Raw genomic sequence first — 17,523 nt, forward strand, 5'->3', positions numbered from 1 at the left:
CTTAATCTTCTATTTATATTTAATCTTAATGTTCAAACAGAGAATATACATGTATTCCACATTATAAGGGACAGATAAAGGTAATTTTGCAAGGATAAACAGTAAATCTACATGGAAAAAGGGGAGAAGGCAAAAATACACTTTTGACATTAGCCTGTTTATATTAAATGATCTGTCTAATGAGGTGACAAATACATTAAATAAATGAAGAAAATGGAAATCATTTGGTTGGTTTCTTCCCAGAGAAAAGGCATCATTCAACTGAGTGCAGATCTTGGCTACGAGTGTTTTACAGCAAGACCACACTGCTTATTTGAACTTTATACACAAAAACTCAAATAACGATACACTTCTGTACCTGTTTCTTGTTGTGTGTTTGGCATTCACTTGATGATTCATAACAACTGTTCCTTACTATAAAGAGACATAAATTTTGTAGCAACCAGTACTCCACAGTCAATAAAAACAAGAGCTCTCTTCAAATATACCAACCAAAGACTCCTGAAGTTAATTTTATCATTCATACTCGAAAACTGGTAGACTACAGGACATATTACATAATGTAACTCACAATACAAGACCACACCATGTCACAACTATGAAGTGTGGTGAAAGTTGGGTTACCTGGGACCAAACTAGAAAAACTTCCCAACAAAGCAAACAGTAGAGTTTAGAAACCCAACTTTTACCACGACTTCCTACCTTGTCTTGCTGAGGACATAAAACTATACGCTTCTGACATCCTGGAATCAGATGTCATCTCCTCGGCCAACAATTTTATCCGGACACCGAACACGAATTTGTCTAATCCTAGCACATAGCTCATACCAGACAACATTTTGAGCAACAATATTTTAACATTTACCAAACACATGTAATATAAATTGCCATGACCACTAATTAGTCACTGATGTACAGATCATAATTCTGTATATTCCTTTCTGTCACATAACTAGTGAGATGAATAATTAAATATGTAGCATGATAATATAATAGTAATATTTCTTCTCGTATGTTGTAGTAAGTTAATCACAGTAGAACGGAGGCAGTCTGAATACTTACATTCAGTTCAACATGAGTAGGAATCGTAGGAGGTTCATATATTTATATCACAATCGCTTGCACCTGACCGACCAGAATTCATCCTGGAAGCAGTCAACTGTCATGTAATAATGCCCAAGACTTGCAATAGTTCAGCACCACGGTACAGTAAATGTAATGATTCAAGCTCATATTATTAAGTTAAATATCGTACTGTTAACATTCTCCAACGACGGACGTCCCTAACACCAACATCTAATAAATATCCTAACACACGATTATACATTTAATTAAACAAATTATAATACGAAATGGCAAATAAATTATGTGAGTAAATATAAATGTTCACTTTTCCTACTTACATTTAATGAATATTATTTTTACAAAAATTGTGCTTTTCTGTCAGAATGAGGTAGTAAAATAGGGCAGCATATCTGCTACTCAGTTTATGAGACCCTGATGATAAGACAAGTTTATGGTCACATAATACAAAAACCAATGCCCCATCATTCAAATAACAACATGAAACAACGAATCAAAGAACTCAAGCCTCAATTAACTATTACCGGGCAGGCTAGAAAGTGTCCATGAAATTAACAGAATGCAACAACTGTTCACACAAAAGAATTAGCTTCTTACAAGCGTTGGGTATGAACACAATAACAAGGCTTGTGCGTTGCCCCAATGGACAGTGTGGAAAAAAAAACCACAACTGTATAACCAGTTCACAGTTTTAACACATCTGGAGGGGAAAACTGCACAAAACATTAATATTTGTGAGCAAGGCAGACATGCGGTGTAGTGGAGGTATAGCTCCATGCACTCTTAACCTCGGCATTAGATGGAGATGAGAGGACAGTTTTAAGCCCTGGTCATTTTACCCCTGATGGCAGAACCCCAGTACCCACTGGGTAGAAAGCTGAATGCAAACCACATCCTGTCTGGGCATTGAGATGAAGAGTAAATTCTTGCCCTGTTGGGAACTGAACCCCAGCCGACCATACCAAAGCCTAGTCAATATATGACTTTAAAGATTCCTGAACCAAAAGTGTGGTATTACATACACGACATAAAGGAGCGAGACCCCATCTTCACACACAGTGTATTGTACAACACATTGTTATATGGACTGATTTTAATATGCCACTGATGATCACCTCATGAGGTTGAAATGCGTATGGCACGATACACTTGTGTTATACTTGGCACTACTCTCAGCTCCTATAGAGGACTCGCATGAAGTGGAAACATCTCGGGAGGAGAAAGATGATGTGATAACACATACGCACAACACATGGAAGAAACTACTTCTTTTGATGTTGCATCTGAAGTTACTCCGTTTTCATAAACTGTAATGTTCACAAACATTATTAACACAATGCAACTAACTGTCCGTGCACTACAATTCCTTCAACAATCTCAAGAATAATGTTGTCTACTGGGTATCAAAAATATTTAATTGCAAAAGTATGTATTGATGTATCCTGTACAGGCCTATGGTCTGTGTCACTCGCCGACACTGATGTAACAATGAAGCGACAGTTTAGTATTTTCAGCTCGTCTCCATCCCCAACGTACAACGGCAACATGACGACAGTCAAAACAACAGACATTAACAACGAGTAACCGCACAATAACGTTACTTTTATTTACACCTAAACGGCTCCAGCAAGACAAGGTTACAGACCGTGTTCTGGGTCACGAGGCCGTGTCGTCTCGCAACCGGTTACAGATATTTCAAACAATCTTCCTGAAGAGGCAAGGGATATGTTCCTCTGAAATGTTGGTAACCACATTCAAGACTACAGTATCATAAACCAGAAGATCACAATCCACGTTTCTCACAATCATGAAAGCTGTAAGTCTAGCAAGACTGCAAGATTAGCCTGGCAATAATAACCCAGTATTAGTGAATGGTAATAAATTCTGCTAATCTACAATAAAAGTCTTGGTAAGGGAAAAAATGACGAGTAACAATATTGCGTCCAGCCATTCCATCCCAAAGCTGCTACTCAAAGACAATGTCTGGATGAGAGTTCCTGATTTCCTTATTGAATGAGGTACTTCTCTAAACTATTGTACGTGCAAGTATGAAATAACTTGCCAAGATAATAAATTATTACAATTACTGTTCTATTCAGGAGCAATCATCTATGGTTATACAAACTGAACACTTCCAAATAGTGAAGATATTAAGTAGTAAGACTCAAATAAAAATCTGTGTCTTGCACGCACTTGTCACTGCATACAAGTCAAGACACAAATGCTAATGGTGCCATGTTGATTCTGCTTGAGAAGAGAATGAATATGGCTCACCTACACAAATCTCAAGGCATGGCTTTTAATCAGGACAGACATATCATAGCTTTGTTTAAAATTTTAGTTTTAGGAGTAGATTTTATAATGTTAACTGTATTGTACGGTTAATAATCCTGTCCAGGCACAAGGATTGGTATTTTCCCATTATTTTTCCACAGTGAAGATGAAAGACACGATACAGTAAACCATCGATTTAATGGACACATGGTGTTAGCAGACATTTTCAGTTTTAAAAGACTTTATTAAAATAAAAAATGCCTGATAATTACCACTGGATTTTTTTGCACTTAATTATCTCTTCACACTGTAGTGTGTAATGAACCTTGTGCTATTGTACACGTGCACATTATATTATTAACTGAAAAAATGGTGTTCCTAATGGAAATTATGGTCTAAGGACACATTACTGGCATTGTAAAAATAACAATGCAATCTAACAAACGATCAGCATTACCAGGCACCCCCTCCCCCGTATTAATCCATTGAATTGTGGGTTTACTGCACATTAAATGGTAAACTAATCACCAAAGAATCGTTAGAAATTAGTTACACTAAAATACGATTGCCAGATCCAATTTCCACTAGTACCCAACTGCAGATAAACATAAATACCACACAAAATACTCCGTAGACTGTATGTAAAGAAGGAAGCAAAAATGAAAAGATGTGTGAAATGTAACAAATGTTAAGAAAAAATCAATGTACCACAGCTCTGGCAATCCTCTGAGATGGTCCCACTTTTCAAAGCAGCTTCTAATTGATTATTCACCACAAACCTTCCATTCTGAACTGCACATATCTGTTATGCGATGAGAACAAAGAGATGTCCGAACAAAATGGCGCTGCTAGTCAGATGACACAAATCAGGGCTCAGTGGAGTCGCCTCTTCTTAAAATCTAAAAGCACAGAAATTGGCGAATGTTTATGTTCTAGCTATGTAGTAGCAATTAAAGCAAACACCACATGCCCCCTGGTAGCAAAACCTGCAGGTCCAACATGGACAACACCAAAGCCCACCACTGGACACAATCCTGAGCCGACTCCATCCATTTACCATCCTCACAGCACTACCTAGCCACTTTGCTACAAACCACATTGAATCCTCAACAGCACGATGTACGATAGAGGCTAATAGGATACCCGAGATAAAACAAAATCAAATCAGTAACATGGCAAGCCTGAACTCCTCAATGATGGCGAGTACTTACTCTTTGTTCCTCTGAAATTTGTTCTTTTCTTTGGAGCCCCTGAAGGTCCAGATGCACCTGCACCTCCTTCAAGAGCACGAAAATCCCCAAACCGGGTAAGTTCATCCCCTAAGGTACCAAGTGTGGTAATTTTGCGACCCCTGTGATGCTCTTGTTTTGTCGTCGGGAGTCGCGTAAAGTAGCTCTCCTCATACCTGAAAAAAAAAGACATCTTGTGTGTTGACTGACAATGGTGAAACTTTCAAAGTACTGGAAAAAAAATGGAACATAATATATTGTACTCTGAACAGAATACCAGTACTTGAGAAAATAGCGAAAATTAGTAAAATGCACCAAAATACTGCAACTTACTCCTCCTTATGGCGATGTTGTTGCGCCAGCGTTGCCTTAGCTACGTCACGATGCGATACTTCTGACGGGCGATCGAAGTACTCTTCTTGCAGTTCCTGCATTACGGAGCTGCCCAAGGCCCGTTTTCTAGCACGTTCAAGAGCACGTTGCTGTTTCTCCAACCAACTCTCATCACCATCTGAATATGTCACACGGGTAAATAAAAATGCTTCTGCACACTAATACCAGCCTATGAAATCACACAGGCATTATCGGGGTAAGACAATAAGCATTCTCTGACAGCAACACCAGATATACGTGGGGATCCAAATGCAGTTCCAATCATATCAAGCTACAAGTTATGTTTCATCCAAAATCAGTTTCAACACAACACCAGGGGCAAGATAAAGTACCAATTAATGTCTAGATAATAACAAAATGTGTAACATTTACTTACCATAATGAACAGCAGCAAGTTTGGGTGGGACATACACTCCCTTCTTCATCTTGTCTTGTTTATTGTCTGCCTTATCATCTTCACCATCTGACTCACTTTCTTCTAAATCATCCACCTTACTTATCATGTTTTCCGGATGTGCACGGAAGTGAGTTGGATCAGATCCTCCTGTAGGGCCCGTAGCTGCAGTCTTCACTAATTTGTCAATTTGATGTTTCAATTTGTGATCGATGGGACGCATTTTCTCCAGTACTGTGCGTATTTCAACCAGACGATCTGAAATAAATCACAATATAATAAACAAGCTTAAACACTAATGTCACTAAATGTGTATCTCCTAGTTCACTACTCCTACATCATATAAGAATTTACCTCAACCAATAATTCTCAGCTATTATAAATACATGTAAGAAATAGTACTTATTCTGACTTGCATAATTATTTTTGTGGTAATACTGTAAATTACTGTCATAACTATATAATTTGTATTAGCATTAGAAACAAATATTGTATTTATGCTATGACTTGTTCTACATCCTTGACCTGTGCCTATGAAGTATATATGCAATGTAAACTAATTCTTGTTTATACAAAAACCAATAACTTAATGACTTGCCTATGGCTGGATCTCCTTCAATCATTTTACCAGAACACTTTCGCAAGACAACGTATGTCAGGTTGATGAGGTAGCTCAGAAGCATGTGATACTTCATTTCTAAAAAGCTCAAACCCTGCAGTATAAAAGAAAACAAAGGGTAACAAATTTATAGCAATGACATGCAATAAGAACAAAATAAACTGTAATGCACTTAAGTATTATTGGAAATTCAAACTCACTTTGTCTGTGGAAATTTCTCCTCTTTTCACCCGGGCAAGCATGTTGTCAACTAACTGTGTAACTTGCTGCACACTCTCATTCATCTCTCGTAACAGTTGAAATGCCTGGGGCAAATCTTTGGATATTATTTCATCTAATGCCTACAAATAACGTAATTAAATATAACCACCAACATATACAAACTATTTGCGTATATCTGTTTAATATGGAATGTTTTTAAAATAATGTCAATACAGTCGTGTATTTTGCAACTTATTTTCAAAAGTGAATAATGCTGCCATTTTCCAAACCACAAACAAAATGCTGGGAAAGAAACGAATAAAAATTAAGCTAAATAAAAATGATTCGTTACACAATAATAACACGCATACTGTACTCGTTATATGCTAATACTAAACTTACATACCTGAACCATTGTTTCGATTAATCATAAAACCCTTACAAATTGCATTTCTCAAGTTAAACAAGTAGAAAATATGAAGTCCCACGTGGAATACTCAGCCACTAGCCATATTTTTTCCCATGTCAAGTAGTACATGAGTCAAGGTAAAATAGTAAAAAGAAATGTGGAAGGTCCTATATCTTTATAAAGATTATTACATATATTCTATAAATTAAATTTTGAAAAATATAATAAAAATGTTCTTACATATCCATAAAATTATTTTAACGAATGAATTTGACTTTGTAAAGAGCCGTTTGTTTCTTCGCCTTTTCTGTTCCAGTACCACCAACCTATGTGTGATAATAACAACGCGTCTCTTGTCGGGCCGTCACGGAATTAATCAAATTTGGAAGAAACAGACTAGACCGATAAATCCTGTATAGAATGCTCATTTAATGTTACGGCACAAAGTCAGGATTTTATAATATGTAACTCATGAGTTAAAATCACATTTGTTGGTGGCTCAACTTGTCTCCATGAGACATGAGCGAATTAATGCTAGTGAAATGGGATATTAAGTTACAATTAATAACATCACTCTTTATTTTTTAGTAATCGTAAAGAAAACAGGTAAAAATATACATTTGGATGAAAATTTTGGTATACCTAATACATATATGCATGATTTTATTTGACACCAATCAGAATTTGTCCACTCTCATTGAAGCATGCCCAGCCGGTCACAGAGTAATAATTATTGCCCATCTGATATGAAATGAGAGTTTGAACACCTCTTAGATGAACATTACACCTGGATGAATGCGCAATATTTGCTAGTCCATCATATTCCAATACCAGCATTTAACATCTTTGAAAAAAGTCGAAGAATACAAAACTAAATAATCCATCGCTCATTTGCTCTAACTTTTAATAATTTCAGCAATACATTTAAAAGTTCTTGACATTTCACAGACTTCTTATTAACTGTCAAGGTAAAATCTGTAGTTCTCACAATGACCAATGTCCTCAGAAGTTTAACCTTGTTAGTACATATAACATTTGACATTTTATGAACTGTACGTCTTAAGAAAAACATAAAATGATGGATGACACAAACATTAAGCAATCCTCTTCAGTCACCGAGTATGGAGACAAAAATTCTCCAAAACACTGAAATAGTAATGACACATCTGATTGCTGAAGACAACTCCACTGTATCGGACAGCAAGACTAGAAGGAACCCTCAAACACAAGACAAGACTCATCAAGTCAGTTTTTCTCATTTTCACCCCCAAATCTATTCCATCCAAAACCACTTCTGATTGCCTTTGAAAATCGGAACTGTTATGCTGTAAATAGTATTTTATTTCCATATTGAAAATTTACATTTTCAGTCTATAGTGAAGATAACTTCCTTCAATAAATACATCATCTGTAACTGAAGTGTTTTCGGTTTGATGCAGTAAGAATTCAGTAATGAGGCTACTGAGACTAATCCAACCAGAACATTTGGAATAATACAGCACTTTTGATGGAAGCCACTGAAAGCTCTCCCTCTCTGCTCATAGTCTTTTCCCCTCTTGTGAAGATATATTTGTATGTCTATGCACTCATATTGCAGTGTTATTTTTAACAGATTAGTCTCAATAGCCCAATATCTCAGGAAACAAGACTTGTCACATCTGCAGTTATCAGTATGTCAGTTGGTGAGTCAATGTGACATACAATTGACCCTCCCATTTACACATAATCTTCATACATGGCTTCACTTACACAAAATCAATTACCTGGCTATGATTATTCTATTTATAAATGGAATGGCCACTTGGCATCCCCAAAAGTCCGGTAGATCCTCTTTCCATCACTCTACATGAACCTGTCATTTGTCCATCTCATATGCCGACGACACTTTCCTGTACCTTCACTATTCTTAAAGCCAGCAGAGTTTTCAGCTTTCATCCAACAATGTCACAGTGTTCAAGTATTTTAATATTATAAAAAAAAAAGATATCACTTACCTTAGTGTTAATTATTACCACTTTCAACAAGTGTTTATCATGAGCTTGAAGACAAAAGTGAGGGAATTCAGACTCACACCATTTAAAAGTTAACTTTACAAAATCAAGTCTAATTTACAATACTTTTTGAAAGTAAAATGTTTCCATGTTTTTCATCAGACACTTCATAAACAACTACTAAATATTGCAACCCAGTCACACTATATGATCTGTTTCCTCAAAATACACAAAATGTCTCAGAATCATCACAAAGATACCATACAGGAAATCTACATCTGCTGTCCAATAAGTAAACTAAGTTTAACTTTCATCTGGTATCATATCGAAGTGAACAAAGTTGCGTGAATTGGTGTGTTCTACAACCATAAAAAATTCACCCACATTCCACTGTCGTGACATTAATTTTAATCTGTCACAAAACGTGATTTCTAGAAAATACAAGAGAGTAAAATCAATTCTCCACACTGGATTATAATAATAAACCAAAAACTTGAGTTCTCATTTTCCAGACATCATATCAGTGCACTGTATAGGAAATACACTGTTCTACTGCCATTTTAATAATATTCTATTCAAGTATGTGAACTGCAGATCTCAATATACAGCCATCATTTAAAGTTTAGTAAAAACTCCTAACAAAGGCTCTGAAGATGGCTGTCTTCTGGGTTGTTGTGCCATGTAGTCTGGTAGAAGTTTACCGACGTTTCAGAGGTCCTTGCTGCCTCCATCATATGGGCAATATGGCGCAACAACCCAGAAGACAGCCATCTTCAGGCTAACTGCCATGAAAACCTCAAATCCCAAAGACTTTCACTCTCCTTCTGACTGAGTAAGTACACTCCTAGGAATTCTCTGCTGATGTTTATATTTTGAGAACAGAGAGAATACATTCAACTGTAAGTGGTTTCAAACACCCATATTTCTCCCTACTATCCTATGACTGGAAATATCAGGATCTTTCCCACCTCATAAACAGATTCTTTTCACTTTGTCCTGTGGGTAATGGCCAGGAAGGATGATAAAATTACAAATGAAAATATTCACTACAAAGATCTCTATGAGAAGAATAATTGAACCCTGCTTATGACAAGAGTCGTCCAGTGAATTTAAAACAAACTCTGTACACCAATTTGACTAGTTAAGGTTGCTCAGGTGTGCAGGCAGGACGTTCATATTCACATTCTGATTTGAATGAAGTTGAAAACTCAGTAATACTCATTGCCTGTTTTCAGAACAGATTCTCTGAACTGCAGTGCAAAGTATTATCAGTACCAGGCAGCTACTTCCTGGATTAAAACCCCTCAATTTTAATTCACATCAGAATTTAAACCTTCATAAATGGGCTTATTATTTTGGTCTGGGATTTTTAAATTTTAAAATGTGAAAAGTTTTGGGAACATGAACTATTCATAAAACAGACTATTTACTCAAAACAAAGAACTTTTACCAGCAAAAGTAATGAATGGGATCTAACTATCAGCATACTGCAATGAGACGTTAAATTATTTTCACGATAGTGTAGAACAGACACACAACAGTTCAAGCAGCTCTTGAGATTACTAATTGTGATGTGTAAACCATTCATAAATCAATTGTACCTTCTGCTTCATATTATATTCATGTTAATACTGTTCTTTAACAACATAATTATAATTTTGGTCACAGAACGATGGTTACGTTTATTATACCTGTTCTCTCGTGCGCGTGCACACACAAATTAAATGCAGAATTCACTCTCTTCACTGTTAGCACAGAATGCTTATTATTTCTTCCAGGTTTGGACAGACAAATTATGTTTATTATACTCGCATGCCATCCTGTTTGAGAGAATGAGTCACCAACTGTCGGAACAATGATTTTGCTGGCACATGACAAGACATTCACTTCCTACATCAACACTGTTGTACGTTCAAATCATTGTTCTGACGCTACATTAAGTGTCCAATAAAGACTCATTCACTGCCCATGACACACTGGTTGACTGCAATGTTTTAGCTATCAACAAATTACACAATGGTCCCTCTTTTTTATTATTTTCTTCACATTTATAACAGACTCCATTTTTTTACCCCTGCTTCCACTTGAAAAATTTCAGAGCAACCTGGAAACATTCACTGGTAAATAGAAAGCAGACAGTAAATTTGTATGTCTTTTAGGAGTTCAGTCAATCTTGACAGCAGCGTAGATCTTACGAATAAAGGCATAGGCAGCGAAGAAGCCGATACTACCAGTGAGAAGCCAGAATGTGAGAACCATGATACCTGTGTAGCCAAAGTACAGTAACGTAGGAATGAACTCGGTGATCTCGAGTTTTGTGAAAAAGTAGAAAATGGAGTATGCAAACACATAGACGGCAGAACCACCAGACACAATGAAGCTGCGCCACCACCAGTGGTAATCCTGAAACATGAGCTAAAATGAACAGACTGTTCATTCCCTTTGGCTACAGCCTGTAATGCTGAAAGACTTCAGGGTTAGAAAGTTCATCCGTAGAATTACGTATTATTAATCCATTCTGGAAACAGTGAGTTATTGTTTGAATTCATTAAAATAACATCATATCTCATGCAAGTTTTTTAAAATCATAAACACATGAAATTAAAATAATCTGGTATTTCATCGTCTCCTGACAGAATTAAAATATGAAAGTATATAGCTTATTTCTTTTCATGACGACCCACTCTTTCATTGTTGGATTTTACATAATGGTGGTGGTCTTAAAGTAACAGTGAAATACTGTACATACATAATCTCATGACAGTTTAAACGTGCGAAAAAATTACACACTGTACTACGAAGAATAGCGTGGACAGTGAGGATCTTCTGAATTCTAAACACTTGAACATTTCTTAGTGGTGGTAGAGCTCTAGGACCCACATAACCCCACAGTGAGAGTAACTGTACTTGCAGGTACAGCTGGAAACAGCCTAAAGCTTGTTCATGTCTAGAACATGAGGATGGCACAGTCATAACCCAGAAATCCAAAGTAAAACAATGAACTTACCTCTCCACATAACTGGAAATACACCATGACAATTGAGATTTGTGAGCACGATATCACAAGAATGATAAACACAAGGAAAAGGAACCCAAACATGTAGTAAAACTGGTTTTCCCAGATTGCCGTGAAAATGAAGAAGAGTTCGATGAAGACTGCTCCAAAGGGCAACACACCTGCCATCATGGTGCTGAAAAGGAAACAAAGGTGTAAGATTGTGAAATGGAAGAGCACTTCCTTCAAGTACGTAACAATTAATATTTTGTCACACTATGAATTCCACTAACAAAACTTAGAAGAGATGTAAAATATCCAAACTATTTAATTCAAACTGCCTTAAATGTGCCTCTTTCATCCTATACACCTAGAAATATTATTCTCATTGGATAATAATAACAATGCACAATTTATATTAATGCTGGAAGCACAAGGACGAAATGAAGCTGAACGTATATTTCCAACATCCATTTTACTGGAAGCGGTTCATCATAGTTAAGAAATATGCATAAAGATTTCTTGAAATGTTGTGAAACTCTTAGCAATCTTATTAATCCATATATACTTTATAATTACAATTTTTGTCTTCAAGTATACCAGTCTATCTGATTAACCAAAAATCTGTAAACATATTACAAACATTCTCTCAAGACCAAACTTTCTTGAAGTTTGTTAAAAGCTGATGTATTGTCACAGAGTCCTTCTTGAGAAACTAAGAGTCATTCAACTAATCAAAAAATTCTGCATCTTTAACGGAAAATTAAGATTCATCACTGCGTCACAAGGGCCCATCAGTACGTCTTGTAAAATGTACTGCATCATAAACATTTCGTATACTTGCAAAGTGAATCCTACCTGAGAAATGGTTTCATGTACCACAACTGGTCAGGTACCTGGCGCGGAATCTGATTGGTTCTTACTGGGTGCTGGAAAGGCTGCTTACGAAAGCCAAAGTAGTAACCTAAGTACACAAGAGGTAAGGAGATGCCAAACCAAAGGCACAGTAGAGACAACATGGTTCCAAATGGCACAGCCCCACTTGAATGCTTTCCCCAAATGAAGAAGTTGAGGAAGAAGCACGTTCCAAACACCAGAGCCGGATAAAGCGTCGCTGTCTGCAGTCAGAACAAATTTAAAATGTTTCTAAATATTTCATATTTACATTTCTTCCTGTATGCAGCTAGACAAGTGAGTTCTGGAATACTTTAAAATACTGCATTTATGTATTCAATTTTTAAGCGAATGTGGTTTGACTCTTACTGTGAAATTTTAACTTACATTTTCTTCTGGGGAGAGTAAAAAAAACTTAGAAATAGAAACCGTTCTCCACAAATAAACTGAACACTAAGTGAAAGAACATCTTACAACGAGGAGCATTAATCACTTGTGCTGGAATACTGAGTCTGGTGAGGTGAGATAAGATGGTGTCCATTTTCTGGTCAGCATTAAGGCAGAGTCATGACCACTTCTTGAAACTTTTAGCCCTTATATTTCAAGCTCTCATAAAGAGAAGGCATGAACAAAACACATTTAAATGCCAACATAAAGAATTAGGTAAACACAAAAACTGCGTGAACTGCTTAACCAACACTGTTCAATGGTATGAGGCCCTCTTCACATTCCAAAGTTTGCAGAAACAGAAGGTACATATCGTTAACTTCAACATCTGATTAATAATGATAGCTGTTAGAGTCTTGGAAAATGCTTGCATAGTAAAACTACCTCAAAGAACTCTTACACCACAGCACACTTCTTCAGGGCTAGTAGAATGACCAGACAGAAAATGTTAAGTGATAAAATTTTTATAATCACACAATTAAATATAATAAGAGGTTCATAAACAATAAACGCACAATTGTTGACACTGACCAGGAAGGCTGCTCGTTTCCATTCCCGGCCCTTCATAGTTTTATAGAGCCGGGCAGAAAAGTATCCCGCGATTAAACCCATAATCACATACAGGAAAATAGCTGCCGTCATGAGAGCACCTCGCGAGGCTGGAGACAGCATTCCCAACATCGCAAAAACTGGAACATGATAATGAGTGCAATGTGAGCTTAATGGCCAATATCAGACACTTTTTTTATGCTGATCCTTACTTAAAGATCAATGATACATACAAATGGTGATAAGTGCCATGAAGAAGATCTGAATGCCGCTGCCGATGACAGCTGCAAAGAGTCGTGAATATCTTGGTGGTCGAAAGACATCTCCATGCACAAGTTTCCAACCAGTTTCTTCAATGGCTTCATCTGGTCCTTCATCAGCATTGTAACGTGCAATGTCACGTCTCAGTGTCCGTACCATGATCATCGTCAGAATTCCTGCCAGGTAGAAGTGGTCATATTTAAGGAAAAGTAAACACAGGGAATTTCATCCAAGAGAGAGAAGAAAAACCAAAAAGAGAAAGAAAGAAAGGAGACAAACATTCTGGTCCTTCTAGAACAGAATGCAACCACAACATGGAACCCCATTTCTTAAAAATATTTTAAAGTTATAAAATTTTTCTGGCCTACAGTTTCCAATACAGATGTGAACATTTCTTAAAAGTCAGTCATTGCCTTCATTCTTACCAGACAGGAAGAATACCACTACAAGGGAATTGATGATGGAGAACCAATGGATCTGAACATCGCTCATTCCGAGGTAAATGTCCCAACGACTGGCCCAACTGACTTCTGACTTTCTCCATTCCACAGAGTACGTGAAGTATAGACGTGTTCCAGATTGCTCATTGACTAGCTGATGCTTGGGTTGATCAGGAAATAAACATGTACCATCATCAGAAAATGTCAGTTGTCCATAATTAATGCTCATGGCTTCAACTTCAAACCCCACAACGCGGTACGTCTCCCTGGAAATAAATATAACATGAACTAACCCAAATCAATGTTAAAACAAAATATTCTAGATGGCTGTCTTCTGGGATGTTGCACTGTGTACCCTGCTAGAAGCCTACTGACATTTCAGAGTGAGTGATCGCCCTGATCATGGAGGCAGCAAGCACCTCTGAAACATCAGCAAATTTCTACTAAACTACATTGTGCAACAACCCAGAAGACATTTGCCTTCATATTCACTACCATGACAACATGAAATCTCACTCAGTACATTCTACTTTCTAAGCATTATTACAGCAAGTCCATTCTCACATAGTTTTCAATTCAAATAAATAAATAAATAGAAATTCCCACTGTGCAAAAAATGTCTAGAGCAATACACAACTTCTGTGAAAACAACAGACAAGTTCAAGATAAGTCTCTTGATGAATATGCAGTTAACAGATTCAGGAACTATTTGGTCACTTCATTATTTTATGCTATACTTACTCATTTCGTGTGTGGTATAACAAGACAAGTTTGAGATGATTGTTGATATACACAGAATTGCCAACTACACCACCCAACCGATAACCATGTTCATACTGAATCTCAGATGTTTCAGGATTCACTACCTTTGTAGCACATGGAAGGTTATCCACAAGTCTGCAAAGGAAAATTTTTAAACACAATGTGTAAACTCACATAATCATTGAAATATATTTTTGCTAACTTATTGAAACATATTTAAATAAAACAATTTCTAGACTTCTAAACACGTTCTGATACTCACAAGTGAACAAAATATTCATGTCTGATGCGGCTGGTAACCTTCTGTGAACTTTCTTCATTCCAGTTCATTGGTTTATTGGGCTCATGACAAAGCAAACGACAATTAACACTTTCTGCCATTTGAACTTCATATGGAGTATTGACAATTCTGTCTCCTCGAAGAACCTCACCTGAAAGTCATTAGTTGGTTATGTTGGTAATGTGGTGTTCCAAATATGCACAATTACAATTTACAGGTGCTAGTACTTGCCTAAATTTTCAGATTTGTAATTAAAAGTTCCATTTTTTGGTAGGCAGAGTGGTAGTGAGTAGTATTCATAAGGAAGCTGTGTATGGGTACTTGTCATTTTTACAGCTTTGACATCAATCCGAGCTCCACGTTTAAACTCTACAGGTGCCACTCCAGGCACATAAAATGCTTCGCTGACTTCCATCCGTATACACATTATGAAAAGCAGCAACTTCCACCAGCGCCACATCTACAAAGCACACGAACAACAAATTTTTGTAACAATCAAATGAAAGCTGCTTATATATTAATTTTACTTTTCTGAGTTCCATTTCCTGACAAGGCCTATATAGTAGTGAAATCCATACCAATAATGCAATACCTTCTTTATCTTTCACGTGGTGTATTAATAATATATACATAACTATTTTTTTCAGGTTATAAATTTATACCGAGTTCTAACAACAGTTAACAGATATTAATATTCGCATTATACAACCATGAAACTTCCTCGTGAAGAAAATATTAAAAATAATAGTTTGTAAATAGTAATTACCATTTTGCACGTACAATCGATGTTATTTTGCTAAATGCTACGTCCCACACCGAACTACAATTTTACATGAAATTTCCAAGATCACCAATACCATCCTCGACTGCCACATAATCGACTATCGAACGAAAATATCACACACATCGGAAAATTAGTGATTTTATGCGTGTATTGTTGGTATCATTCCGAATATTCAAATGGAACTCAGAAATCAACACAGAAACTACAAGCCTAAACTTTTATTTAACAACACAATTGCCGTTAGCAACCACCAATCCATGTAATTTTCTACACAAATCACAATGCAGTTTTAAAGGTTATAATTTCGCGCACGGATCAAAATTCCTCTAGTGCTATTGGCAACATTGACGTGCGTATTATGCTGCCACCTCTGAATGAACCACAATTGCAACTAGGGGTGTGGTAACGGTAGTTCATAGCTCTTATAATTCGATTCCCACGATTTCCTCTCCGTAACTCTTTTATTTGCAACAATACTTTTAGGACCTCACTCCGTGGTCCTCTTGTGAAAAGACTCACACGTGTCCATAAGATGGAGAAATTTATCAGCAGTGTCGCCACAGTTCCTTCAGAAAATGAGCTAAAAATTGACAGTAGAACCACGGTTCCGGATAATCTGACGTAAATACGTCTTTGTATTTAAATTATATTTAAATTTATTCTAAATATTTCCTTTATACCCGCTTTACAATTGAGTAAATAGTTTGATTAAGACATTGCTTATTTAACCTGAATTAGTTACGCTTTAGTTGGGTCTGTGGTAGCTGAAATATGTTATAAAATTTGCACACTTTAGAGAATCAACATTTCGTGCAAACACCATATCTATACAAGATTTTGATCTAGTAGTACTACATTGAGGATTTGACATGTTTCCCAACGCATGCTAGCCAACTGTTCCCGGTTTTGGTACCCGCTAAAACATCGTCTGCCACACAATTCTACAGCAAGGTCTGTACTGAACACCGTCTTATTAAACTCCGAAACGTTTTCGTTGCGATGGAATAATCTTATGGCTCCAGGAGCATCCAACATGGCTTCTTCAGGAGTTGTAAAACGACTTTCAATCAGGCCTTTCTCTTCGGGCAAAAGACGATCCCCGTTTCCAATTTTGGTTAGGTTAGGTTAGAAAATTGTACGTCACTTTGCCTCATTACTTGCATCAGAGGAAAAAACATTAAATGTGACGAACAATAATAATAATAAAAAATAGGAATCCCTTACCTCAAACTTTGTTCAATTGTAAGAGACCTCGATGTCCACCGCAATAACCAATTTAATCAAAACTAAAATGGAGAGAGTATCACAGATTTCTTAATGACTTATATAAGATAAGAACTTGTGATATTCTAAAACCTTTTTACCAGCACAAAATTATCTACTCTACGACGCACTTCTTCTACAAGCGATTCACAGCTCAGCTCTTTCCGCATTGTTGACGGCAATAATGAAACAACAATGCCGAGTAAACAGATGGCATAACAATTAGTTTCTTAGGTAAAGGAGTGGATTGCAATA

The 17,523-nt window shown here is 36.6% G+C and overlaps 2 protein-coding genes across 4 annotated transcripts; both read right to left on the reverse strand.

Annotated features, from left to right (window-relative positions):
- Window positions 1-141: 141 nt before the first annotated feature.
- LOC110833819 (neuroguidin) lies at window positions 142-6,922 on the reverse strand. 2 transcript variants are annotated; one of them, XM_022072308.2, is made up of 7 exons: window positions 6,843-6,922; window positions 6,193-6,333; window positions 5,972-6,086; window positions 5,356-5,631; window positions 4,920-5,097; window positions 4,569-4,762; window positions 142-4,256 (listed from the first exon to the last, which is right to left on the reverse strand). In XM_022072308.2, the coding sequence occupies exons 2-7, from the start codon at window positions 6,274-6,276 to the stop codon at window positions 4,231-4,233; spliced, it is 873 nt and encodes a 290-aa protein (XP_021928000.2). In that variant the 5' UTR covers window positions 6,277-6,333; window positions 6,843-6,922; the 3' UTR covers window positions 142-4,230. The 2 variants fall into 2 exon arrangements, with proteins under 2 accessions (XP_021928000.2, XP_021927999.2); XM_022072307.2 differs by lacking the exon at window positions 6,843-6,922 and adding an exon at window positions 6,600-6,757.
- A 1,000-nt stretch (window positions 6,923-7,922) lies between these two features.
- On the reverse strand, window positions 7,923-17,412 carry TM9SF4 (transmembrane 9 superfamily protein member 4). Of its 2 annotated transcripts, none has more exons than XM_087352569.1 (10): window positions 17,230-17,412; window positions 15,453-15,681; window positions 15,204-15,372; window positions 14,921-15,076; window positions 14,165-14,445; window positions 13,712-13,915; window positions 13,461-13,618; window positions 12,447-12,706; window positions 11,601-11,784; window positions 7,923-10,996 (listed from the first exon to the last, which is right to left on the reverse strand). In XM_087352569.1, the coding sequence occupies exons 2-10, from the start codon at window positions 15,679-15,681 to the stop codon at window positions 10,757-10,759; spliced, it is 1,881 nt and encodes a 626-aa protein (XP_087208695.1). In that variant the 5' UTR covers window positions 17,230-17,412; the 3' UTR covers window positions 7,923-10,756. The 2 variants fall into 2 exon arrangements, with proteins under 2 accessions (XP_087208695.1, XP_021927998.1); XM_022072306.2 differs by lacking the exon at window positions 17,230-17,412 and adding an exon at window positions 15,988-16,242.
- Between the last annotated feature and the right edge of the window lie 111 nt (window positions 17,413-17,523).

This window comes from Zootermopsis nevadensis, unplaced genomic scaffold (genome assembly GCF_977971745.1).
Source record: "Zootermopsis nevadensis isolate Lab colony 2312 unplaced genomic scaffold, Znev_1.0 Znev_ptg000021l, whole genome shotgun sequence".
Taxonomy (NCBI): Eukaryota; Metazoa; Arthropoda; class Insecta; order Blattodea; family Termopsidae; genus Zootermopsis; species Zootermopsis nevadensis.